The sequence below is a fragment of the Hylobates moloch genome, unplaced genomic scaffold, assembly GCF_009828535.3.
Source record: "Hylobates moloch isolate HMO894 unplaced genomic scaffold, HMol_V3 SCAFFOLD_8, whole genome shotgun sequence".
Lineage (NCBI taxonomy): Eukaryota > Metazoa > Chordata > Mammalia > Primates > Hylobatidae > Hylobates > Hylobates moloch.
In genome coordinates this window covers 44170410-44197565 of record NW_026652283.1, presented here as the reverse complement: position 1 = coordinate 44197565, position 27156 = coordinate 44170410, and the positions used below count along the sequence as shown (strand labels likewise).

General features: G+C 49.0%; 1 protein-coding gene across 6 annotated transcripts in view; it reads right to left on the bottom strand.

Moving 5' to 3' along the window:
- The window catches only part of CFAP57 (cilia and flagella associated protein 57), an 88114-nt gene that overhangs the window by 8919 nt on the left and 52039 nt on the right, over positions 1-27156 (bottom strand). For 5 of the 6 annotated variants that reach the window (XM_032160511.3, XM_058442844.1, XM_058442845.1 and 2 more), the window contains 10 exons: positions 26161-26316; positions 24235-24328; positions 23400-23590; positions 22698-22871; positions 21485-21643; positions 18557-18700; positions 13056-13172; positions 10972-11106; positions 10747-10890; positions 2146-2278 (listed from right to left, as the gene is read on the bottom strand). In XM_032160511.3, the coding sequence (XP_032016402.1) occupies positions 2146-2278; positions 10747-10890; positions 10972-11106; positions 13056-13172; positions 18557-18700; positions 21485-21643; positions 22698-22871; positions 23400-23590; positions 24235-24328; positions 26161-26316 (1447 nt within the window). Of the gene's footprint in view, positions 1-2145; positions 2279-10746; positions 10891-10971; positions 11107-13055; positions 13173-13514; positions 13614-18556; positions 18701-21484; positions 21644-22697; positions 22872-23399; positions 23591-24234; positions 24329-26160; positions 26317-27156 lie in introns of all 6 variants that reach the window. The other variant, XM_058442846.1, reaches the window with a different exon arrangement.

Below are 27156 nucleotides of genomic sequence, written 5' to 3'. Positions count from 1 at the left end.
AAGTAGGGGACTGGGGTCACAGGAATTCATTAGACTTCTCTCTCGATTTTTGTATATGTCTGGAAATCTCCATGATATTAATATGAAGAATCTGGCTATATCACATGGCATCCTAAGGAGGTCTCAACTGAATATTTGTTAGGATACTTGGACATATTTAAAGCTTTTTTATTTTTATTTTTTGAGACAGGATCTTGCTCTGTCACCTAGACTGGAGTATAGTGGCGTGATCACGGCTCACAGCAGCCTTGAACCTCTGAGGCTCAGGTGATCAATTTTACTCTAAAATCCTCACACCTCAACCTCCCTGGTAGCTGGGACTACAAAAATGCCCGGCTAATTGTTGTATTTTTTGTAGAGATGTGGTTTCACCATGTTGCCCAGGCTAGTCTTGAACCCTGGGCACAAGCGTTCTGCTCGCCTTGGCCTCCCAAAGTGCTGGGATTACAGGTGTGAGCCACGGCGCCTGGCCTCAAACATTTTTTAAGAGAAGTTTTGCAATTGTTCACATCTGTGCTTTATTTTCAAGAGAAGATGGTTTCACCTCTGAGAAGTCAAGTATGTCAGGTTTCCTGTTTTTTTGTTCTTTGTTTTTTGTTTTTTGAGACGGAGTCTCACTCTGTCGTCCAGGCTGGAGTGCGGTGGTGCGATCTTGGCTCACTGCAACCTCTGCCTCCCAGGTTCAAGTGATTCTCCTGCCTCAGCCTCCCGAGTAGCTGGGACTACAGGCCCACGCCACCACACCCAGCTCATTTTTGTATTTTTAGTAGAGATGGGGTTTCACCATGTTGGCCAGGATGGTCTCAATCTCTTGACCTTGTGATCCGCCTGCCTCGGCCTCCCAAAGTGCTGGGATTACAGATGTGAGCCACCGCACCCGGCCCCAAATATCTCAGTCTTTATGACACATGCTGTGCTCTCACATCAACCCTGTAGGCCTGGCATTGCCACTTCAGGTACTACTCAGGGTTTACTCTTGTTTCAACTTCAACCCTAGCCAAAAGTGCACAAGACAACAAAATTATATACATATATATAAAATCTTATATGTGTATTTAATTTTATAATTAAATGTATATGGTTATATAGTTGAAGACTAACAAGAAGTTGCAAAAATAGTACAAGGTTCCTGTGTACCTTTCAGCCACCTTTACCCATTATAATCTTATGTGACCATGGGACAAGAGAAAACGGACACTTCAGAGACCCAGTCCATAGCTATGGGATGTTTCAGTTCAAGCCTCTAATCTTTATTCCTTAATGTAAACCAGCAGAAAACAAAAACTCGAACCATGTTGGCTTAATTTGCCATAGAGATGCCATAATCTCTTGGTTTTTATTGATTGTCCAGATAAGGGGTGGATACTTGAAAAATGCTTCTTTGGGGCCTGAAAGCGGCATATGTAATTAAAGGCTGTTCATTGTTACTCCACATTCCTTTCCTGAGGATCCATGTGGTAAGTTTCTCAGAGAATTTATTGCCAGGGAAACGTTTGTTTCTCCAGAAAAAAGCTCCCTTTTGCCATACAATGAGCATGATATAAACGATCATATTTCTTTGTTTCTCTTTTTGCCTTGGCCGTCAGAAATTCAGAGGAACTTTAGGATATAATTGCAGTAACTGACTCATTTAATATTTATGTAATTATTTCCCCTCTTCCTTTAAATAGCTCCTCATGTTGCTTTTTGTCTTCATTTTAATTGTACAGGTTCACAATCCCTTATTCACTATTCTAAAATGCAAGAAGATCTAAAAACAGAGTGCTTTTTTAAATTCAGGAAGCTTAGTGTGAATATTCATACGTCACTACAGAAATACTAAAGTGTTTGATTTTAGGGCACTGCCCCGGACCCCTCTGGGAATGTTATATAAAGTATTCGCTTTCTAAAATCTGAAAGAGTCTGCATTCTGAGCCGTAGCTAACCTCAAGGATGTCAGCCAGGGGACTGTGGACCTGTGTGTGTCTGAGTGTGGGAAGGCCCTCATGGATTCCTCAAAGAGTAGGCATGTGCCCGGGACAGGATCCCAGAAGGCCATGTGTAGACGTGACCTGATACAGAAGGAAGCCAAAGGGAGACCTGCCTGCAGCTGCCATCAATCCCTTCGTCCCAATGCCCATCTCCCCTGGCCACTGGTGATATTACCTGTCTCTGACACTTCTTGTGGTCGGACTTTCTTGGTCAGTTTCAGAGCTGCTTCAAGGTCATAGACTTGGGACCGAGTGAACTTCAGCTCCCTGCGGAGCTCATTAATTTCCTGGATCAGAGAGACATTTTCCTGCAGAAAAGGGGGAAGAGAGAGGGAGTGTGGAGGGATGAGTGGTCAGTGGGCACAGGGCATACCCTCCTGGGCTGAGTGTATGGGGAATGGGCAGGGTTAGGTCTGGATCCAGAACTCTGGATCCTCTATTGGGGCCTCAGCCTTTATTCCAGCCTATTGCTCAGCCTCTTAAGGAACCAGCAAACTTACTTTCAGGTGGACTCAGCACCATTCCCATCCACCCATGCTTGTTGCAACGTCAACAGCAACAACAATGCTTTCCCATGCACTTTTTATATGAGTTTAAATGCATCATAATAACCCTATGGCTGGGTTGTTATTATAATCACAATTTTATAGAAGAGAAAAGTGAGGCACAGAGAGGTATATGACTTGCTCAGTTACATAGCTAGCAAGCAGTAGAGTCAGGATTCCAACCCCAACAGTCTGGCTCCAGAGTTCGTAAGCACTGTGCTATACTTCATTCATTTTTCATTCATTTGCTGAACCCACATTTATAGGCTAGCTGGTAAGTCCATAAAATGCAAGCAGAAATAGGATATGGTCTGCCCTTAGCAGCATGCTATTTAGTGAGTAAAACAGAAAAGTAAATGGATAATTAACATCTGCTGCATCCACTGGAAGCTCATGTCTCTTATATGTGTTTGACAAATATCCATCCATCCATCCATCCATCCATCCATCCATCCATCCATCCATCCAACCATTCATCTAATAAATGTTTACTGAGTGCCTATAACGTAGTCATCCAATATTATGGAGATACTATGTTAATCCTGGAGTATAGAGAGTAAATCTTAGCTTCTGCTCTTGAGGCGTTTACAGTTTGGTGGGGGATGTGGGTACAGTTTAGCATGGTGGCCACCTTGCTGTGATGGAGGAGTGGGCCTGGAGGAAAGATGCTTACTTCTGCCCGAATGACCAGGGTGGATTCCTAGGAATTGACCCCTGGGCTGAGGCTTGAAGGAGTCACCAAGGAGAGGTTGTCCCAGACAACTAGAACAGCAGGAGCAAAGGCACAGAATGTGACACAGCTGATGGGGGTGGGGGAGACCTGCAGCAGTCCTGCATCACTGGAATGCAGAGTGAAAGGAGGGGAGTCGACAGGAGTGAGGACGAAGCTTGCTGGGGGCCAGGGGGTGCAGGCTCTGCACCCTGGGACCAAACAGTCTCTTTCCTCTTTTCCCACTCCTCAAATCTCTGCCTTCCATTTCACGCCCAGCACAAGTGCCCCAAGGAGGAGCCCCATCCCCAAGGGCCCAAAGAGACTGGCCACTTTGCTCTTAGAGCCCACAGCCACAGTAGTCAGCTTGAATACAGCGGTGCCTCGTGTATGGCCATACAAATACATCACCGGACCACCTTGGTAGATGGCCCTCTGACTCATAGGTCTGGAATGGGCCCTGAAATCCTGCACTGGGCTTCCAAGAGATGCTGCTGCTGGTCTGCAGGCCACACCACACTTTCAGTTGCAAAGCACCTGAGGGTCTGCATACCCAAAAAGGCAGTTGCAGGCCAAATCTACATAAAATGGCCCTGTGCCAGGAACAAACTGTGCTTCCACTTGGGACATTATCTCATGAGTGGTGGCTACGGAGTCAGAGCACAGAGAACAGGATGGTCTTAAGCACTGTTCTCCCTGAGGTGTGACAAACGGTCCTCTGCTGTGGGGAGGTACCTGTGGAGCCCAGGAGGAAGCAGGGGTCGGGCTAGAGACACCGCAATGATTCTTTTCCTCCAGAAATGCTTCATCTAAAGCACAGATCTACATCTTTAGACTTCCAGTGTATTACTTAAGTCCAGTATTCCTTACTATATAGTTTGGATGTTGGTCTCCTCAAAATCTCCTGTTGAAAACTGATCCCCAGTGTTGGAGGTGGGGCCTAGAGGGAGGTATTTGGGTCATGGGAGCAGATTCCTCATGAAGGGCTTGGTGCCATCCTTGCGGTCATGACTGAGTGCTTGTTCTATTCGTTCCTGCAAGAACTAGTTGTTTTAAAAGAACCTGGCCCCGGCTGGGCACGGTGGCTCACACCTGTAATCCCGGCACTTTGGGAGGCTGAGGCAGACGGATCACGAGGTCAGGAGATCAAGACCATCCTGGCTAACATGGTGAAACCCCATCTCCACTAAAAATACAAACAATTAGCCAGGCGGGGTGGCGGGTGCCTGTGGTCCCAGCTACTCGGGAGGCTGAGGCAGGAGAATGGCATGAACCCAGGAGGCGGAGCTTGCAGTGAGCTGAGATCATGCCACTGCACTCCAGCCTGGGCGACAGAGCAAGACTGGCCCCTTCTCTTCTCCTACTCCCTCTTTCGCCATCTGACACGCCTGCTTCTCTTGTGCCTTCCATCATGAGTAAAAGCTTCCCGAGGTCTTGACCAGAAGCAATGCTGGTGCCATGCTTCCTGTACAGCCCTCAGAACTGTGAGCCAAATAAACCTCTCTTCTTTATAAATTACCCAGCCTCAGGTATTCCTTTATAGTAATGAAATTCTCTCTCTCGGATGAAATGCCCAGTCCTCATTGTCAACCCCTCATTCTTCGTGCTAGAATTTGTACTTGTGTTTCTGAATCAGATGTTTTCTCCATTGAATGCTTTACCCTTTTAACCAACCCAGGCCTTGGTGATTGCAATGTGATGGGTCCCCCACCAGGTTACCTAAGGGTGTATGTTCACTGTCTGAACCCTCAAGGCCAGGCAGTTAATCAAGGCCATGGTGCCCAGCTGTGGAGCAGGTGTCCCCGAGAATCCAAACATCCTAGAAGATATCTGAAAACCTACTAAGGAAAACAGTCCCATGGCACATACACAGTAGGTGAAGAGCCAGAAAATTAGCTTAAAAGCAGCTTAGAGATGTGAGGCAAAGCAGGTCTCTAGAGCTGTCCTGCTGCTGCCCAGGAGTGCCCCACATGGAAGACCTAAATAAACTCATCTACTCACCAAGCTGGACTTGTCATTCTTTGGTGTCCCCAGTTTGGGAGGGAGAGTGGGGAACATTACAGTTCCAAATTGTCTCATAACAGTGATAGGTTTCCCGCATTTCCTTTCCAGATGCTGCCTGGTAAAACTCTGCTAGATCCTCCCATGGACCTTCTCCTTGCAGACTTTATATAATGACATGATCAATTCAATACATATTTATTGGGTTATGGACCTTGGACCCTGCCTTGCGTGTTAGAGGTGCTCAATAAATATTTGTGAAATGGATGAGAAAATGAATAACTAATGCAGTGGATACCAAACCGAATAAGATGAGATTCTTACTAACAAGGAAGTTACAAACCAAGGGATAAGGGACAGGTGAAAGAGACCAGAACAGAAGGGAAGGTCTTAGAGCCGCAGGGGGAAGCTTGCTCGCTTGAGGTCTCTCTCCATTTCTCCTTTCAGTAGGCCTCGCTAAGCTTCACTTCTCCTGATCCTCATTAAAGAACTCAATAATAATCATCAGAATAAGCACTAGAAACTGAAAGCACAATTCAAGTTCTCTCAGTTTGCATCTTTAGTCGCTTCCTCTTTTTGGTCATCTCCATCCATTCTGTCACTGAGTCCTATTGATTTTGTGTCTGAGCTGATTCTGATGTTCATCCTACCTGCTGGTTTATCACCAGCTCTCAGTGCTCTCCCTTGTTCTGCTGTAAAGGCCCCCCGGCAAGTGGAGCCCTGCCCTGGCTTCTCCCCACCCCCTCCACCCTCTACAGCCCTGTCACTGTGATTGGGATTTCTGGCTTCTGGTACCTGTTGGTGTGAATGCCTGTTCCTGATCCCCCCTGCCAACCTCTGACATCTTCATGATGCTCCCTTACCTAAATGGGTCTGCGGGGCTTGATCCTTGTTGGAGTATGATTGAGGCCCACCACTCAGTGCAGCCTGACTCTCTTGTTCTGTTCGTTCATTCATTCACTTATTCATTTAAGAAAAGTAATCTAAGAACCAGTTCCTGAAAGCTTACTCTGGTCACTGGGCCAGACGTGGGAGGTCCCGCTTGGCTCCACTGCAGAGCTGCCATGAGAGGCTGAAGCAGGGCCCCAACCCAGAGTGAGGAGGGCTCCCAGGGGAGACAGAGGAGAAGAGTGTTCCAGGCCCAGAGCCAGGAGGCGGCAAGCAGAATCTAAGGCAGGAAGAGCTTGATGATAACGATAATAAGAATAACCACAATTGCAAGGGTTGATTGGATCACTGCAAATGTAGCAAACAGCATGCATACAGTCCCTCAGTTCATCCTACCCCAACCTTGTGAGGAAACTGAGGCCGTATCTCAGTGGTAGAGCTGGGATCTGAACCTTGTCGTGCCTCCATCCAGAGTGCCCTGTTCCTCCATGACTACTGCTTTCCAGGCTCTGCTGTCCCCCCTCACATTTATGTCACCTCCATTCCAATACCTCACATAGTATGATGGCCAAGGACACTCCCAATAAGTATAAGTTGGGCTACCCGCAAAATGTTTTCTGGGATGGCCTGTGTTCTGAGGGGTCCCGAGGTCACATTGAGGTCAACCGTTTATGCTTTGGATGGCTTTGTGAATTAAAAATGTGAATGCAATGGGTTTGCTGAGCCTTCTCTTCCTGATCTCTCCCTGGTCAGTTTGACCTCCAAAATCCCCTCCAATCCTCCAGACCCCCACCCAGGTCTACACAGCTGCAGAGGAAATCTGACCTGGGGTCCACCAACGTGCCAAGTCTTGGGGGATGTGAAACTGTTTATGTAAAAAGCTTTCTAAGCAAAGGGGCTCTGCCAAGCTGTCCAGGACTGCCTTTGGCCTTTGGAACAGACTGATGACCCTGGCAGGTCTTTCCGACCTCCGTATTGAGCAGAGAAGAGAAGGGAATGCCTACAGCACCCCCTAATGGCATAGCCTGAGTCGATGCCTTTAGAATATGGCAGTACCTCACAGCCTGGAAAAAGCAGGCAACAGATTTATTCCATGGACTTGGAATCCTTGCATCAGTGACATCTTTCTGGAACCCACAGTTAGTGGGCTCACCATCTGCCTAACTGCACAAATGAGCCATCCTGGAATCCTTCTCCGTTCTTTCAACCTTCCTCCCATGTCTAACCTGACATTTCTATTTGTCGTTTCTACTCTGAAATGCCTTTTGACGCCACAACTTTCCCCTTTCCAAGTCCTCTGCATCTACCCTTAACACGGCAGTCATTTCCTAACGGGTTTTTCTGCCACCTGCCTCTTTCCCCACCAGTCTTCCCACCTTGCCAATGGAGTGTTTTGTCTCTTCAAAACAAAGACTCCCCTACCTAAGAAGCCTTGGGTGGAGACTGTTTACAGGACAAACTGTGCTTTTTGGCATGGCATGGAGGCCCTTTCTAGCAGGACCCTCAGCCACCAACCATTTCAGCGGGTTCTTCTCCACTTGGACTCTCTTCTCTTGGACTCTTGGGTCTCCAAGCACCTCACAGGCCTCCCTTTTCTCTGCTTTTTCTTAGGTTGTTCCCACGGCCTGGAAGGCTCTTCCCTGACTTGTTCCATGATCAACCTCTACTCACCTTCAAGGCTCAGCTCAAATGCCCCTTGCCCCAGAAACCTTCCATAAGTCCTGAAGGCATCACTGAACCCCATTTCCAGGATGAGCCTACAGCACTGCATACAATGAGTTGAGCAGTAATTATTTGTATCCGGTCCAGGTTCCCAATGATGAACTCCTTGAGAGTAGGAACACTATCACGTTCATCTTGGAATCCTCAGTGACTGACACAGAGCTTGCTGTACAAGAAGCCCTCAACAAATGTGTACTGAATGAATAAAATGTGTGTCCTAGATGTTTGTATCTCATAGCAACTCTTATTTTCATATCTGCCAATGTGCTGAGGAATGGAGTGGCGAGGCTGAGCTCCTGTCTGAATATACAAATGAGACAGTGACCTCATTTTCTGTTATTTTCTAATGAGTTACTCTTAGATGCCATGTTTGCCGCGGCCTTCCTCAGCCTTTTTGGATTGAAGTGCCAGGGCCATGACAACTGAAGATGAGGTCCAGCTAGCTCCTGACCAGCACACACTAAGGCCACCAACTGAGGGGTCTGGAATCAGTTGTGCCATCCACCCTCCACCCCTGCCACCTGCAGTCCACAGGCACCCGTGGCCCATCCTGTGATGGGCTTCTAGGCTTTCCCATGGATTTCTTTCTACCTTGGTTCTTGATAGGTCTACTGCTTGGATGAAGAGGATGGAAATTGCCTTTTTTTTTTTTTTTTTTTTTTTTTTTGAGACAGAGTCTTGCTCTGTCGCCCAGGCTGGAGCGCAGTGGTGCGATCTCGGCTTACTACAAGCTCTGCCTCCCAGGTTCATGCCATTCTCCTGCCTCAGCCTCCCGAGTAGCTGGGACTACAGGTGTCCGCCACCACACCCGGCTAATTTTTTTTGTATTTTTAGTGGATACGGGGTTTCACCATGTTAGCCAGGATGATCTCGATCTCCTGACCTCGCGATCCACCCGCCTCAGCCTCCCAAAGTGCTGGGATTACAGGTGTGAGCCACTGCGCCCGGCTGGAAATTGCCTTTTTTTTGAGCACTTATTCTGTACCAGGGCAGTGCCTAGTGCCTCATATGGTTGTCCCATTCAATCCTGCAGGAACCCCCCACTCTCAGGTTGGTGTTTTCTTCCCTGTTTTACATACGGGCAAGGTGGCTCCTTGAGTTAAGGAATTTACCCAAGGTCTCCTGGCAGAGTAGTGGCGGAGCAGGGTAAACCAGGGTCGGCACAGTGGTTTTGAAAACTTTTTTTTTTTTTAAATCTTCCAAACTTTTTGCCAACAAAAAGAGTCCCACTGTTAGCAGCAAGCAGTCTCTTTCTGGTTGAAGGGGTGGGGATCCGGAGACCTGCACCCCCTGCCACACCCCCCCGCCCCACCCTGGGCTCCTTCTTACTCCCTGCAGTTGCTGGAGTTACTTATTTGGATCCACAGGACCCCCCCAGCACATAGGTTACAATGCTGCTGGAGAGAATGTTCTTCCAGGGACTTCACTTGGTGGCTCCCTCTGCCAGCCAGCAGGGAGTGGCAGGGCTGGGCAGGAGCCCTGCACGGGTCTTCTCTGCTTTCCACCCCACCCTGGCCCAGCACCCTCCGGGACATGGGGAAGCAGAAGAGGACAGGATGCCCGCCCCAGCAGCCTCATGCTGATGCTCACACCCTCTGGCTAGCCTGTGATCTTCCTCCTCCTACATCAATGTTTGCTTTGGCTGCTTGGCATGGAGAGAGGGACCCAGTTCCTCAGGCCTGTTCTCTGGTGACAGGGCACAGAGGGTGCTCGGTGATGTCAGCAGCTGGCCACTGCTCCTGCTGTCATCCTGGTTTCCCTTCCCTGCTCGCTGCACTCCAGAGCCCCAGGGAGCTCTCCATGCTCTGGGCACTCCAGGCCCTAGGCAGTGGCTCAGCGTGTGGCTGCTGGTGTCTCAGGGCTCCACCAGCTGGAGGCACTTCTATCTCTGGGTCTCCGATGGCTTTCATGGCCAAGGATTAGGGCAAGTGGTAGATGGACTGGGCTGCTTTTCAGCAGGGACTGGTCGTAAGACGGCATGAGTCCAGCCGTGCCTGGGTCTGGCCCGAATGACAGTGCGCTCTGCCCAGCTGTGTATGAACTGGCCAAACTGGGAACTGGTTTCTTTCAATCTAACTGCAACCTGTTCTCATTCCAGTATTTTAATTATGGCATTAAAGAAATGTGAACATAAAAAGGTACGTGCTTTATAAATGCGATTCTGATGTTCCCTTTTGATACTAATTCACATTAATTGCCTCAGACGATACTGATACCCAAACAGAAATCTGGCAGAAGAATCCTGACTGGCAGTCCTGATAACGTGCCTGTGTGGAGGCGGCAGTAATGGGGTGAGGCTCTCTGAACAGCCTGTGAAGGATCCAGGGAGGTGGGTGTGAGGCGCTTATTAAACCAGAGTGAGGCCAGCTCTTGGAGGGTGTGGCTAACTTGGGACACAACAGATAAGGGTAGGGACCTGAGGCACCAGAAAAATCAGATGAGGCGTGGCCACGAGATATGGGTAGCAGGAGCAAAACAAAGTCAGGTGAAATGAGAGTTGGGAATAGAAGAGAGAAGGGAGAGTGGCTCAGGAGAGCTAAGATGACGTGGATGAAGGTCTAAGGGCCAAGGGGCTGATGAGAGGAGTGAGGCAGGACACAGGTGTGCTCTGGATAAAGATGGGGTAGAAAAGAGGAACCGGGTACGTGGGGAAGGGAGGTGGGCATTGGTGGGGTGGAGGCCGGGGTGCAGCACTGAAGTGCCTAGAAAACCTCCTAGGTGAGCTCTCAGTCACAGTCACAGCCAAGACGAGCTCAGAGGAGAGGAGCCAAAATAAGAGTTTAGGGGGAGCTACTGGGTCCCCAGACACCTGGGGAGCCGTGAAGACAGGTGGTCTCAGAGGGACCCTTGATGGGATCTCTCATCGCGGATGGCTTGGCCTCCACAGGGGCCGAGGGGAGCGTGTAGGTACCTGCATGATGCGGACGTAGTCTGTGCGGTGCAGCTCACCCTCCTTGACCACCTTCTTCTTGAGAGTGGCCAGGTTCCTCTCCAGGTGCTCCCGCTGCCGGGTGTACTCCTGCTGTAGGTCTGTGTTCAGCCCTGCGATCTCCACCTGACGGGGCCCAGGAGATTCTCAGCGAGGGAGAGGAGACCCTGGAGGTCAGGGCGTGGCAGGAGGGGAGGCTGAGCTTACCATGTCTGCTCGCTGCACGTACTTCTCAAAGAGACCTCGAACCTTCTCCTTCAGCAGCCGTGGCTCCTGAATATAGGCTACGCAGTTGTGGAGGTCTGTTTTAAACCTTTTGACCAGCGCTTCCAAGTCTCGCTCCTGCAATCAGAGACATTTCCTTCTGGTGCTGTAGGGTGCTCTCCAGGTGGAGGGGCGGGGGCTGCAGGCAGAGGTTAATGGCACAGAAAGGGAAAAGAGACGCCTCATCTGGGACTTACAGCTGACTGCCAAAGGCCACACTGGGCATAGAAACTTAGATGGGCACACAGCCAACAGGTGGAGGCACGAAAAGTCTTGTGCACCTGCCCTCGGCTGGGCACCCGGCCTGAACAGCCTACATGGGGCTTCATCCTTAAGAGGCCACACAGATGGGCTCCTTTATTGACTCTGATTCCCTTTCAGGACCACAGGCCTTAAAAGAAGGAAGGCCGGGCGCGGTGGCTCACGCTTGTAATCCCAGCACTTCGGGAGGCCGAGGCGGGCAGATCACGAGGTCAGGAGATCGAGACCACGGTGAAACCCCATCTCTACTAAAAATACAAAAAATTAGCCGGGCGAGGTGGCGGGCGCCTGTAGTCCCAGCTACTCGGGAGGCTGAGGCAGGAGAATGGCGTGAACCCGGGAGGCGGAGCTTGCGGTGAGCCGAGACTGCGCCACTGCACTCCAGCCTGGGCGACAGAGCAAGACTCCGTCTCAAAAAAAAAAAAAAAAAAAAGATGAAAGGAAGCTCACGTGGTCACCCATATCCCTTTAGAGCCAAGATAGATGGCATCATTTCTCTCTTGCAGATTCCTGGCCAGGGCTTCCACGTCTCCCAGGTTAGCTCACCCAGTGCTTACCCTTCCCGATAGTCAGGAGCGCTGCTGAGTGGGCAGGTTGGTTCATCTACACAGTTGGGCTAGAGTTCCCTCTTCATCATGCCTTTACCTGTCTTCCCCAACCCTGACCTGGAGAAAGTCATTTCTCCTTGCTCCCATGGCCCTTTCTACATGTTCCATAGTCTTCTACCTCTCAATATAACTATTATCACATGCCACAAATTCCCAATCATCCTCTTCAGCATGGAAACGGCAGGATCTGCATCAGTTCACATTTATAGCTCTGCAGCTGCTAGTGTTACCTAGTGCAGAGTTAGTTAATGCTTACTGCAGAGGATGGAAAGTTCCAACTTTTTTTTTTTTTTTTAGACGGAGTCTTGCTCTGTTGCCCAGGCTGGAGTGCAGTGGTGCAATCTTGGCTCACTGCAACCTCCGCCTCCCAGGTTCAAGCAATTCTCCTGCCTCAGTCTCCCAGTTAGCTAAGACTACAGGCGTGTGCCACCATGCCTGGCTAATTTTTGTATTTTTAGTAGAGATGGGGTTTCACTATGTTGGCCAGGCTGGTCTCGAACTCCTGACCTTGTGATCTGCCTGCTTCGGCCTCCCAAAGTGCTGGGATTACAGGCATGAGCCACTGTGCCTGGACGGAAAGTTCCAATCTTATTCAACAAATGTTAAGGAGTGGCCTGTGCTAGGGAGGAGGGCACAACTGTGTCCTGGCCCACGTCCAGAAAACCTAGATTCCATTATTAGCTCTGTGTGTACTACCTAGCTGTGGGTGCTGGGTGAAGTTTCTTAACCTCCCAATTTTTGGGGCCTAACTTTTCTTATTTATAACATAGAGAAACGGGAATTGATGACCTTTGAGGTTCCCCTGGCCTCGGCAATTTTTCGGTCGTCAAAGCCTTAAACCGGCGGCGACAAATTGCCTCTCTGAGCACGTACTTTCCTCCTCCAAAGAAGCCAAATGCTACAAATATTCCTGCCATGCTGGCTTCCCACCTCCTTGATCACTTACCCAAAGTCATTTTATAGTCTCAGATGAGTTCAGTGATGTAAATCTACATGGGCCTGAAATCAGGCAGGGCTGGGAGCAAGTAAAGAATGTGAGTTAAAATGGGAAACATATCCTCGCAGTGGGCTGGCTCTGCCTCTTGGAAGCCAGCTGCCCATTGCAGATAGGTGCCAGATCCCGAATCCAAGAACTGCCAGACTCTGAAACCCTCACACCTTCTGTCTCTCTCTGAGCATCTCCTGATCGGTGGCTCTCAGTTTCTGCCACAATTCTGTGATGTTCAGCTCCAGTTGAGTGTTCTGCTTACAGAAATTCTCCAGTTCGGCTTCCATCTGTAGAGAACAAGGGAAAAGAGTCAAGAAGAAGAAAGTGAGATAATGAAAACTATATTTGAGAACTGTAGTCTTTCAGTGGGGACGTCGCCCTGTTACCTGGGCGTTTCTTTTCTCATCCCCTTCTGTGTCCTCTGGATCAAAACCTTTCTTCTACTTGCTTTCCTAACAGCTCCCCACCCCTGGACTGATATGTTAAACCAGCATCACGTGTTTCCACGGCCAGGCTGGGAAGTTTTCCCTCCGAGTCACTTTCCCTTTCCTTCAACCATGCTGATTATTTTATTTTCTTGAATTCCTTATAAATTGGTGACACCCAAGCACTGGAACCTTAACTCTCACCTGAGGCAGTGTTCCCCAGAGAAGCACCTTCCTCGCTTGCTTTGTGAAGTTGTATGAGTGAATCTCGGCCCTCTGGGGCCACTTTAGAATGGGGTCATTCTAAAGCAGAAAGTTTGGAGGGACCAACATGTGGGCACCACCCATCTAAGGCATAAAACAGGAAAGGGGAAGCTGAGAAGGGGCCTCAGCCTCGTCATTCTGTTGAAAGGTCTTAAAAAGTACAACTGAGAAGTGTCCTGTCTTCACAAGAAAAATAAGAAACCACCAGTGAGCTTCTGAAATACCTTTTTTTTAGATGGAGTCTTGCTCTATTGCCGAGGCTGGAGTGCAGTGGTGCGATCTCTATCTTGGCTCACTGCAACCTCCGCCTCCGGGTTCAAGCGATTCTCTAGTCTCAGCCTCCCAAGTAGCTGGGATTACAGGCAACCGCCACCATGCCCAACTAATTTTTTTTTTTTGTATTTTTAGGAGAGACAGGGTTTCACCATGTTGCCCAGGCTGGTCTTGAACTCCTGACCTCAAGTGATCCGCCCACCTCGGCTTCCCAAAGTGCTGGGATTACAGGCGTGAGCCACTGTGCCCGGGCTGAAAGATTTTTTAAAAATTCACTGTTGCATTTATGTTAACCAAAGTCATGGGAATGACAACTGGAGTGTCCAATTAGGATGAGACCAGCTGTGCATGAGCTTTCACTGACCTAATTCCTAATGACTTATGGACTAAATCTGGTGGACACTAGTATTTCTGATAAGAGGGAGGTTTGCTGACTGTTTTGGGAGAATGGGATTGTTCACTGGGTTTTTTCACAGCTAGGTAGAGTAGACCCTCCCCCTGTAGTCTATCCCAGGCCCTTTGGTCAAATTTCGAGGCTCTTGGTAACCTGCTGGGGGGTACCAGGAGGCCCTAATGAACCACATCCATGTTCTAGACACAAAGGGACAGCTTTTAGAAGAATGTTTTCCTCATTATTAGAAGCATTTTGTATAGACAGAATAGCCCTCTGACCCAAAGCCTGGCATAAAGGTGGCACTCAAATATTTGAGGAATGAACGAATAATGGCAAGTGTGGTGGGCAAAGGAGAGCATAGTGAGGGACACGAGAAGAGCCTGAAACACCCTTCCTCACCTCTGGAAGAGGAATGAGAAGATAAGAAGGCAGTGTTGGCAGAGTTATGTAGAACCACCTTGTAGGGGACACACATTGAGTGTGGGCATTTGCACAGCTAAAGAATGTGCCCATTAGAAAGGGCCGCCCAGCTTGTAGACTTAGAGATCTAAGGCTGATTAAGAAGTAGCTTCTGCCTTCAAGAGGCCTCAGGTCTGCAGGGATAAGAAAGAAGTAAATCAGAAATTCAGGTGGAGTAGGATAAACACTGCAGTCAAGGCAGAAAGCACTGTGTACACAGAGGAGGTGAGCAGGCAGCACCCAAAAAGATGGGATGCGTCCACTGGATTTGGGAGGAAGAATAAGTATTAGAGGACAAAAGGGGAAAGAATTCCAGGCAGACAGAACAGCCTGCACACAGAGAGGACCAGAGGCATGGTCAGCCTGGCGCATCTCTGCAGGCTACAAGTGGCTTAGGGTGGCTGCAGAAGCAGGGATTTGAAGAAGGGGGAGAGGGGAGGGATGAGAGAGGCTGGCTGAGCTAGGTCATGCAGGACCCAAGGGCAGAGGCTCAAATGGTGAGAAGTCTGCCTTTATCCTGAAAGCTCAGAGAGCCGCTGAAGGCTTAGACCAGGAGTGGAATGATGTAATTTGCATCTTAGAGGGGCTGATGCAGAGCTTCTGCTGAAAAGAGCAAGACGGGGGCCAGGCAGACCAGTCAGGAGGCTGCCAGTGTGGCTGAGGAGACAGATGATAGCATCCTAGGCCAAGGCTATGACAGCTGGAAGACAGAAAGGGGCTTCTGTTTGTGGGGCTCCCAAAGATCATGTCTCAGTGCCTCATTCTCTAAATCTCAGGCCAGCAGTGACAGATGAGGTTAGCAGGGAGGGCATACAGGAGTGTATTATTTACTTCTGTTCGTCTTTTCCCCCAGGCAAAGACTCACACTACTCTGAAAATAAAAATAATCTGTTTATAGAGAAATTGGGAAATATGTCAAATTTGAGTAGCTGGCTGGACAGCCAGAAGCCTAGCCCCTTATGTGGAAACAAGCATCTTTTCCCAGTGTGGAAATTCCATCTACTTTTTCATGCGTTTTTCATCACACTCAGAGATACCCAGTGGGGCTCAGGCAGGAGGGTAGAAAGCATTTTGCCTCCCCCCAAGGGACCTCTGGCAAGGTCTGAAGGCATTTTTTAGTTTTAACACCCTGGATAGGGAGTGCTTTTGGGATCTAGCAGGTAGAGACCAGGGATGCTGCTAAACATCCTGCAATATACAGGACAGACCCTCCATGACAGAGAATTCCCTACCTCAAAATAGTAATAGTGCCGAGCTTGAGAAACCCTGCCCTAGTATATGAGTGTAAACTCAAACGACAAGCCTCGGGAAACCTCTCCCCTAGGCAGGGCAAAGGAACCCTTGGATCATCAGAGCCAAGTTGGAAAGAGAGTATGTGAGGGGAGGTACCGGAATCGGGAAGTGTTATTAGAGGTTGCAGCTCTACAAATGAGCCGAGGGCTTGAGGCTTCCTTCCTGGGAGAAAAAGATCTTTACAGGAGATCCACGGTGCATGAACCAAAGGTGTCTATGACCCCCAGAGGAAAGCCCCAAGGTCAGAGGCTCCCGGAGGCACCCAGGCCCAGATATCAGCCCTGACAGCAACTGGCACCAGCGAAAGGAGGTAGGAGGGATCCTGCTGGAATCACTCCCAAGGTGCAAGTATATTCCCTGCTGAGCATCAAGGCCATGGTTGGCCCCTGTTACTGCCAGAGAAGATGAATGGTCCCCCCCAGGTGTGTTGGTGGGGGAAGTAAGCTGACCATTAGCAAACAACGGACCCGACCTGAAATGCAGCCGACAAATGTGTCAAATGAGGAGGGAGAAAGGGGGCAGTGATTTCCAGGGGCCCGTGGTGTGCTGGCCCTCCAGGTGGGTGGGGCCTCTGCTCTTCCTCTCATCTTCTCAGGCTGCTATGGTCTGATGAACGTTGGTGCCCTCCACCCCAAATTCCTATGGTGAAACCTAACCCCCAAAGTGATGGGATTAGGAGGTCAGGTCTTTGGGAGGTGATCAGGTCACGAGGGCAGAGCCCTCACAAATGGGATTTGTGCCCTTGTACGAGAGGCTGGAGGGAGCTTGTTTGCCCCCTTTTGCCCTTCCATCACATGAGGACACACAGCAGGTGCCATCTATGAGGAATAGGCCTGCACACCAAATCTGCTGGAGCCTTGGTCTTAGACTTCCCAGCTTCCAGTACTTTCAGCAATACATTTCTATTGGCCATAAATTACCCCTTCTAAAGTATTTTGTTATAGCACCCCGAATGGACTGACAGCTGCCATTCTGGGGCCCTGAAAGCACTCAAGAATGGTAGGAGGCCCAGCGGAGGCAGGTCTGTGGTCAGCTGGGGGCATCCTTTCTCATCCCAGAAGCCAGGGAAAAAGTCATTGTCACAAGGACGTACCCCCTCTGGGCCCCCTGGCCCTGGACTGATCTCCACCTGGCTCTTTACTGGGCTTACCAGAGCACAGGCGCCATCGGGCAGACCGGCACCCCCATGGCTCTGGCACTTCTAGTTGGGTCATCAGTGCTCTCTGACACCCTTGTATCTGTTATCCTGGCTCAGCACAAACAATTAGAGAAGATGCAGGAGGAGCACAAGCCTATTTTGTCTAGGGCGGTTAGGGAAGGCATATAGGCTGAGACCTGAAAGATGCAAAGAAGCCAGCCATGTGGCGATCTGGGGGAAGAGCCTTCCAGGCAGAGGCAGCAGCACTGCAGAGGTCCTGAGATGGAAAAGCGTGACTTACAGGAACTGTCAGAAAGCCAGTGGGCTGGAGCAGGGAGAGGGAGCTGCGAGAGGAGGCTGGAGAGGCAGGGAGAGGCAGGGAGAGGCAGGGAGAGGCTGGATCACGCAGGACCTTGTGGGCATGACTGGAACTTTGGATTTTATTGTAGGTGGGATGGGACCCCATTGGGAAGTTCACTCAGGCCTCTATGTGGAGACCAGACTGGAGGCTGGAGTCCAGTCCAGATAAGAGATGGTGGCTGCTTGTACCAGGGTGATAGCAGCAGCGGGAAAGGAGGGTTTGATGTGAGATATGTTTTGGAAACTGATCAGATAGATGTTGGTGATAATTTGGATAAGGAGTTAAGAGAAGTGAAGAATCAAGAAAGACTTCTGCATTTCTGCATTAAGTAACTGGGTGGATCATGGACCACTAACTGAGAAAGGGAAAATTGGAGGAAGGGGGAGAGAAAAATCAAGAATTCGGTTTTCGATCAACATGGACTCCACTGTCAGCCCGGTAGGGGAGGCTGATGGGGAAACACATGTTGCAGGGAAGGGTGGTGTGCTGGGGGGGCACGGGGGACCTCACAGGATTCTCAGAAACCCTTGTCCAGTTGATCTTGCTTTTAATCTCCCCTCTCTACCTTCATCCTGTTTGCTTCCCAGAACATATTCTTAATTATGCCACTCTTCTGCTCAAGAGCGTCTGATGACTTCTCATTCCTTATCAGATGAAGTCCAAACACCATGGCCTCGCCTAGGGTCTCAACCAACATTTCCAGTTTGAGAAAAAATGTTGAACTAGAAGGATAGCCTGTTGGCTGAGTACACACTGCCCTCTGGTGGCCAAATGCCCAATAGCTGCATCTCCCTTAGGAGGGCACAGAACACGGGTAGGGCCAAAGCCCGTCTCCAGGTCCTGCGGCAAGTTAACTCCCAAGCGATTTGCTTTTGGGGACAGCTGAGGCTGCAGCGGGGCCACGGCCTTCCCTGTTGCACCCCTGTGGACTGGAGGCTGCACACACCTTGGGAGCAGAGAGGACTGTGAGGATAGCTTCCCCTCAGTCCCTGAGGCCAGCTAGCCAATCGTGGAAGAAGAGACAGAGGGAATGAGAGGCCAGAGCGTTGCAAATGGCTTCTTACCTCCTGAATCTGTTCCTTCATCACCCTGATCTCATTCTCTCGAGGTTCTATTTGCTTCTTCAGCTCCTTTATTTTGTAGTCAAGCACAAACTTGAATTTCCCTAGTTCTTGATTTTTCTTTTTCAGATCATAAATTCGCTTCTCCTGGGGGTGAGATGAGACGTGAGAGATATTGTAAGGCCCTGGTATACTGCAGCCCTTTAGGGCAAAGAACACGAAGGCTGTGACTCTCCTGGTTGAAGAGGTCAATCAGGAGACTCCTCTCCTCCCTTCGTCAGTACAGAGGCTGGCACTCCCCGCATGGGGCTACAGCACAGACCCCTCAGCCTCTGTACCAGGACTCTCATGCATTCACTCACTCATTCATATTAGGTTGTGAACAGCGGTATTTTCCAGCGATGGCCCCCACAGCATCTCCCGCCCCACACTCCAGCTGTTCTACAGCGTGACCTTCCTGCTTCTCCATCAGGAGGTGGAAGCGAATCCCCTTCCCTTGCATTTGCCTTGACTTGTGACTTGTTCGTAACCCAAATAACGCAGCAGAAGGGAGACTGTGTGGCTTCCAAGGCTAGGCCAAAAAAAGGCCAAGCAGCTTTTATCTGGCTCTCTTGGGACACCTGCATTGGGGGAGGGCATCTGCTATGTAAGAAGTCCAACTACACTGAGACATCCAGGCTGGTGGGCACATTAGGGGCTCTGATCAAAAGACCCAGCTGAGCCTAGCCTCCCAGACACCCCTGCCAAGGTGCCAGACATGTGACTGAAGAAGCCACATTGGATGTTGATCTTCCAGCCTCCAGCTGTTTTGAGTCACCCCCAGTATTCCCAGCTGAGGCCCCAGACATCGGGGACAGAGATAAGCCATCCTTTTGTACCCTGTCCAGATTCCAGATCTGTAGAACCTGTAAGCAGAATAAAATAGTTGCTTTCAATCGCTAAGTTTTTCTTTTTGAGACAGGGTCTCACTCTGTCACCCAGGCTAGAGCGTAGTGGCACGATCTCGGCTCACTGCAACCGCTGCTTCTCAAGTTCAAGCGATTCTCCTGCCTCAGCCTCCAGAGTAGCTGGGATTACTGGCATGTGCCACCACTCCCGGCTAATTTTTATATTTTTAGTAGAGACGGGGTTTCACCATGTTGGCCAGGCTGGTCTCGAGCTCCTGACCTCAAGTGATCCACCTGCCTCTGCCTCCCAAAGTGCTGGGATTACAGGCGTGAGCCACCACACCTGGCCTCAATCAGTAAGTTTTAAGGTTAATTTGTTGCATGGCGATAGTAATCAGAACATAAGTATATCTATCCATCAAACATTTACTGAATGAAGATCTTTTGTCAAGTATTGGGTTTCCAAATATAAATACAACACAGTCCCTTCCCCTTAAAAGAAAACACTAGTTGGGAAAGAAGACACAGAAGCAAATCTAAGCCTAAATTGTGATAAATGTTGTAAAAGAGGAAAGCACAGAAGGCAAAGTATATATTGAGGGTGCTGAGAATGACTGGCTTGAGAGCCAAATGGTGGTTCATGGGGGAGGTGAGAGGTGAGGCTGGGGAAATAGAGGAGGCAGGTGAGGGTCTTCACATTGGGGGAAAGAGTTCAGAATTTATCTCCTAGGCCAGGGGTTGGCAAACTACAGCCTGTGGGCCACATTGGGCCTGCTGTCTATTTCTGTAAAACTTTATTGGAACACAGCCAAGTTAATTGATTAATGTTTTGTTTATGGGTGGTTTCACACTACGGCAGCGGTGTTGATTCGTTGAGACAGACCACATGGCCTCCAAAGCCAAAAATATTTACTACCTAGGCCTTTACAGAAAGAGCATGCTGACCCCTGCTGTACCAATGGGGAGCTGTGAGGGCTTTGAGCAGGAGAGTGGCAGCATTAGTATTGCACCTGCACCCTGCCAGTCCATGGTGGCGGGAGGTGGGAAGTGAGGCCATTAGACCGCTTAGGAGGCTGTTGCCATTTTCTAGGTGAGGAGGACTTCGTCTCTTTCTTGTCAAAACCCCCTTTGAGAATCTGAACAGAGCTTTGGATCCTCCCTAAACAACAACAAAAAAACCCAGATATGTACACCGACACATGCAGAAATGACATCCAGGCATGATCCCAGGATCCCATGTAATCCTTACAAGACCCCTTGAGGCGGTTATCATCCCCATTTTATAGGTGAGAAAATGAAGGTTTAGAGAAGTTGCTCGAGGTGCAATGGCCAGTAAATGGAACCCGTGCTGGACCTAGTTCCCTAACACTGAAGCCCACGTCCCCAGCCCTTGGAGAATTCCGCCTGCCTTGGGCCGTAGTGGCAGACGGGATGGAGAGGAGGGCACGGAATCTGGATGTGTTCAGGAGGATGATCCTACATGCTGGGTATTGAGGTGTCTGCCCCACAGAATGGGATGTCTCTGTCGTCTGAGTGTTTTGTAAGAAAGGCATCCCCAAAGTGGAAGCAGCCTCCTGGACAGGGACAACCCCAGGAGAGTCCCTCTGTGACAGGGGGACCATGTGGGCAGTGCGGCAAGTGAGCTGCCCCCAGCCCATGGGGAAGCACCTCCGAGGATGCCTGCAGCAGTGGAGTCAGCCGACTCAGGTTCTTATCGCAGCCTGTCACCTACTGAAGTGTGTGACCCTGGGCAAGATACCCAGCCTCGTGGAGTTCAGCTTCCCGAACCATAACACTGGGTTCTCAGGCCCCCTGGGTTGTTGGCAGAACTAAATGTGATGTGTTGACAGCGATTAGCCCAGTGCCAAGCACACAACAGGTACTTCATTGACCGCACAACAGGTGCTTCACTGACCGCTGGTTCCCCCATCAAGTTAAAGAAATGCATCCTGAGAAGCTAGGGACCCTCTCTCCCCTGAGCTTTGCCTTCCTCGCCTTGGCCCATCTGGCCGTAGCTGAGGGAGGACAGAAGGAGAGCTGTCACCTTGTCTTGAATAGTCTCGTCTCTTTCCTGGATCTCTCGCTTGAGGCCTTGGATGTCCTTCTCCAGAGACTTAATGACTCCTTGCAGCTTCATCTGCTCTCCTTTTAGGGTCTCAATGTCATTGGTTCGTTCTTCAATCTCCTTCTGTAGGCTACTGAACTAGAAAAGCGAACAGCAACAACAAAGACCACTGGAGTCAGAACTCAACTCCATTCCTCCCACTGTCTCAGTCTAAGGGGCTCCCCACCACCGGCCACCTTCTGTGGACTGAAAACACTTAGCACTCAACATTTCTGGGATTTTAGGAGTGAATATCTGGAGCGCTTGGGACAGTTCGGGAATTTCCCAGGCCAAATGGATGATGTAGTATTCTGTTCCATTACATCCAGGCCCATTCCCCGTATGAGAGGACTGACTGTCTTCACTAGAGGTTCCGGAGACCGGTACGCCAAGTGGACCAGACACTTCTATGATCACACTGATCTTGAAAGGCTGGGATCCACACTGCATCAAGGTCACAGAAAGTGGGCCCTAACTGATGAGCCATCTTAGCCATGACCAAGAAGGGAAGACTGATGGTCCTCTGGATTTACTAGTGTGCTTTCTAATAGGAAGAAACTTCAGCTTGCTTTGAACTTAACTTTTCCAGGGCTAAATGTTTTGGGGAAACTAAGTTGAATCCTCCCTCACCCCTGATAGTGAGTGAACTTAAAAACATCTTCCCCACTTTGTAAACTAAGCATCCTACACCCCCATTCCCTCTCCCACCCGTGGTGCTGAACAGGAGCCGCCCACAACTCCCTGGACCAAGAGCCTGAGGATGCCTCTAGGCCAAGACTTCACCTGTCTCATCCCCAGAAGACCTTATTTCCATTTCCATTTCCATCCGAGGGTTATCTCAGAAAACACTGACTGAATCCTACTTGCCAGTAAGTGAAAACTAGAAAGCCTCTATCTGCGCATGGGGAACCCCAATACCCTGTGAAAACGAGAGCAGGGAAGCCCGTGCTGCTGCCTTTCCGAGGACGTGGTGGGGAGGGTCCGTCTGCGTGAGGGTGCACTGGCTGGTGCTCTTATCCCAGCCTGCTCGCTGAAGATGGGGACAGGCAGGACCCTGGCCAGCACCCCCAGGCCGGTCAGTGCACCCTACCCCCACCAGCTTTCTCGGCAACACCCTCGCCCCCCCCAGGTCCCTCAGAGAACAGCCTGCTACCTTCTTCCTCATGATGCCTGTTTCTCCTTTGAGCCGCAGGTTTGATTCCTTTTCATCCCGAAGCTTTTTCTCATACTTGGTTTTGATATCTTGGATTTCTCGGTCTTCATCTTCCTCAATCTGCTTCTTGGTCTCTTCAAACTCCCGCAGCTGCTGCCTGACGTCTTCCTGTGCCTGGCTCAGAGAGAGTGGGCATGTGGTTAGGGGAGAAGGGACTCACGCACCTTTGTGCCAATAGGGCTTGAGGTGAGATGAGCATGGGGACCTGTCCCAGGGAGTCGGAGGCGAGTGTCATTCCAGAAACAGAGACCATGGCCACAGGGCCCTTGACCCGTCCACCTTCTTCCCGTCTGTCCTGTCTTCCTGCCTCCCCTCTTTTTCTACCAAATCAGGCCTCACGCTCCACCACTTCAACCCCAATCTTACCAACACCCCATCCCTGTTCTCCTTTGGTCTTGTTCACCGGACACTCAGCCTTCCTATATTTTTCTCTCACAGAACTTGTGACAGTCATAATGTTATATTTATTTGAGATGTTATTTGACTGTCTCTCTCATTAGATATAAGTTCCTTGGGGGTAGAAACCATGTCTGTCCCAGTGTACAACACATCCTGGCATACAGTGGCTATGCCATGGAGATCTGAGTGAATGGGTGGCTTTTCTCTGCGAAAGGGAGGCACAGCATGGCTTCCTGTGAGTACCTCTTCCAGAAGGGTGGTTTTCTCCTGCAGTTTTGCCTCATAAAACTCAGTCAGCTCCTCCAGGGCCTGGCTCTTGGTCTCATCGTTATCCCGGAGCTGTTTTTCATACTCTTCCTGCATCCTCTGGGACTTGAGCTGCAGCTCCTGGTACTTCTCATATTCTAGAAGCAACTTTTGGTTGTTGCAACATTCTGGAGAGAAGCAAGGATGGCATTTAAGGTGGGAGAGCAGCACTTGCTTCAGGGACACCCAGGAGCCCTGGGTGCTCTCCCATCCCTTCCAGCACCAGCTGGAGCAGCTGCCTCCAGAGCCAAGATTCAAATGCCTGCCTGGCTTCCTCGCCGCCAACCCCTCATCCCATCATCTCATCAGGTAGCCAAACTCCCTGCCTGCCTGCTCTGGGAAGAACAGTTTCCAGGAAAGCACAGAGTGGTATTTGGGGACTCAGGGCCTAGAAGAATATCCTGAGTGTGAAAAATAAGTATTAGGACTCCCGCTTTATAGCAGAGTAAAGTGAGGCTCGGTAAGGTCAGGTGACTCCCCAGAGCACCTGGCAAGTACGTGGTGAGCCTGGGACCCAAGGCAAGACTATCAGGTTCCAAACTTGACCTTTTCCATGCCTTCTACTTTCATGCAACAGGTGTTTAATGTGCTTAGTGAATGGGTAAAAACACAGAAGTGAAAACCACGGTGAGTTCCAGGGGATACACGTAGCCTGTTTTTAGACAAAGCCATATTCCCTGAGACTTCTACTGTGTCTGGGGGACTCTTGAGTGTTTCCCCATAACCTAGCTCTTCCAACCCTAACCAACAAGGCCTCTGCTTGTGGGCTCACCCAGGTCTTGCAGTTCCCGGCTTTGCTTGTCTAGGAGGTCTTCTATGTGCTCACGGTGATAAACATCCTGCTTCTCTTTTTCGGTTCTTAAGACCTAAAACGAGTCACATTTCCTCATTTACACACATCTGCTGAAAGCACTACTAGGGCAAGAACTGATTTTACAAGTAACAGCCTCCTTCACTCACAGACATTTCTCCAGCCCTTATTTGGCACCAAGCACTGTTCTATGAAGCAACAACCACATCGTCACTTTTTATTTATGTTATATTCTGCTCTAAAAGCTCTACACTGTTCCTATTTCTATTCTTGCTACTAAATGGGTTTGTCAATGATGAGTTCAGTTTTGGACACATATCAGAAGGACTTCTGGGTGAAAAAGTAGGGATTCATTTGAAATCTCTGTTGCTGGCACATTGCTGTCAACAAAATCCTTGGGTGTGCTCATGGGTAAGCTTCTGAGGAAGTGTTTTTTTTAACTGAGCAGGAAAGATTTCAGGCTTGGGGGGCGAGTTGGAGGTGGTGTGCCATCTTCAGGACCTAACTTTGCACCTGGCTTATATAGAGCACCAAATAAATGTTTGTTGGCTAAATGAATAAAATTCTAAAGTGAATTAATTAATACAATTAATAGCCAAGGTTTTTCTTTCTTTCTTTTTTTAGCCAAACTTTATGACCCATAGACATTAAAGAAACAAATATCCCTCAAGCACATAATTGGGAATTTTTTTAGGGGGTGAGGGACAGGGCCTCGCTCTGTCATCCAGGCTGGAGTGCAGTGCTGAGATCATGACTCACTACGGCCCCCACCTCCCAGGCTCAAGCAATCCTCCCATCCCAGCCTCCCAAGTAGCTAGAACTACAGGCACATGCCACCATGGCAGACTCATTTTTTATTTTACGTAGAGACCGGGTCTCACTATGTTGCCCATGCTGGTCTCAAGCTCTCGGATACAAGCGATCCTCCTGCCTAGGCCTTCCAAAGTGTTAGGATTATAGGGGTGAGCCACCTTGCCCAGCAGGGATTTTAGATAGGAGTCCAGATTTGCATAGAACAAAGCAAAGAATCTGGGAGAGTCCCAGACCAAATCTAACTGTGTAAAGGCCATGTAGACAAAGTTTATTTAACTTCCTGACAATCCAGGAATCAGTATTCTGCTAGTTATTCTCCATCTATGCTTTGATTTTCTTATCTTTTTGCTTTGTTTTTCTTATCTTTTCATTTTGTTTTTAAATAAGTTTCTCCTAATCATAATTCTCATTGTAGAGATTTAGAAATTACAAAAAGTATGAAAAACAAAATTTAAGTTATCTGTAATCTCAACTTTCAGAGATAATTATACTGTTATCTATTTTCTATATGTATTTTACTGCTATAGATTAGATTAATTAATCTGTTAATACCACTAATACCGATTAATACCATTCACCATAAAGTGGTTTATATTCTGCTTTTTTTTCACTTAGCAATTGATTGTAAGCATTTATTTTTATTTATTTATTTATTTTTAGACAGAGTCTCTGTTGCCCAGGCTGGAGTGCTGTGGAGCGATCTCAGCTCACTGCAACCTCCACCTCCCAGGTTCAACTGATTCTCATGCCTCAACCTCCCGAGTAGCTGGGACTATGGGTACGCGCCACCATGCCTGGCTAGAGATGGGGTTTCACCACATTGGCCAGGCTGGTCTTGAACTCCTGACCTCAAGGGATCCGCCCGCCTTGGCCTCCCAAAGTGCTGGGATTACAGGCGTGAGCCCCTGTGCCTGGCCAGTTGTAAGCATTTCTGATATCAACAACTATGCTTTAAAATTGGACATTTTCACATATCTTACTGTTTGAGCATAACTTGGGCAGTATATGCCAGTCCTGTCTTGAAAGCGGAAATTTCTTGTTATTTGTGCTTGTTGGTCAGTCGCTTAAACAGACCTGGTTTTTTGTTTTCAAGGACTCCATTTCCTGGATGAACTTGTCTGTTAGCTCCTTAATCTTCTCAGAATAGTTTATGTCCTTTAGTCGGAGTTGATACTCATTCTCCATTTTTAATTCCTCCACACGAGTCTTTAGCTCCAACATAACCTGAGCCTTTGGGAGAAGGACAGAGAATCAAGAACACTGACAGTGAGGGTGACTCAGAATATTTAAACCTGCGGCCTTGACCTGAGACCTGCAGCTCTGCCTAGCTTCAAACTCAGTGTGTCTCAACTAGAACTTGTCATCTTTTCCCCAGAAGGCACACCGGCTAAAAACGAGGAGACATACGAGCTTCCTCCTCTATCCTCAAAAAATCGTTACTACATTGTGCTAGTAATGCTCTCACCTCATTCCAGTCGGCTTAACCGTCTCCTGCTTGACGAGGCTGACTTGGACCACACTGTTTAATTCTGCAACCCCTTCCCATTCCCAGGACCCATCACCTCTCTTACTCTGCTTTACTTCTTATTTCCTGAGATCTTGCACTTTCTATAATTTACTTATTATTTTGTTTATTGTTTTTATTCTTCTTTCCTCATCAGAACTTGAGCTCCACATAGACCAGAATCTTTGTAGGGTTTGTTTGCTGATATATTGATATATCCCAAGTACTGGAACAATATCTAACACAGAGTAAGATCTCAGAAGATATTTACTGAAGCATGATGGCTGTCCCCATGGAACTTAGAGTCTACTGAGGCAGCCAGATAAACACATTATTACAAATCATGGTAAGTGCCCAAAGCTGGGTAGTTCTCAGTACTGCCAATCTGTCCCTCTTGATGTCTTCTTAGACTCACTTTTATTACTTTAATATAGATCCTAACTCTTCTGTCTTGCTGGTTTTTATGCCTAGTATCTTCTTCTTCTTCCTTTTTTCCTTTTTTTTTTTTTTTTTTTTTGAGACATGGTTTCACTCTGTCACACAGGCTGGAGTGCGGTGGTGTGATC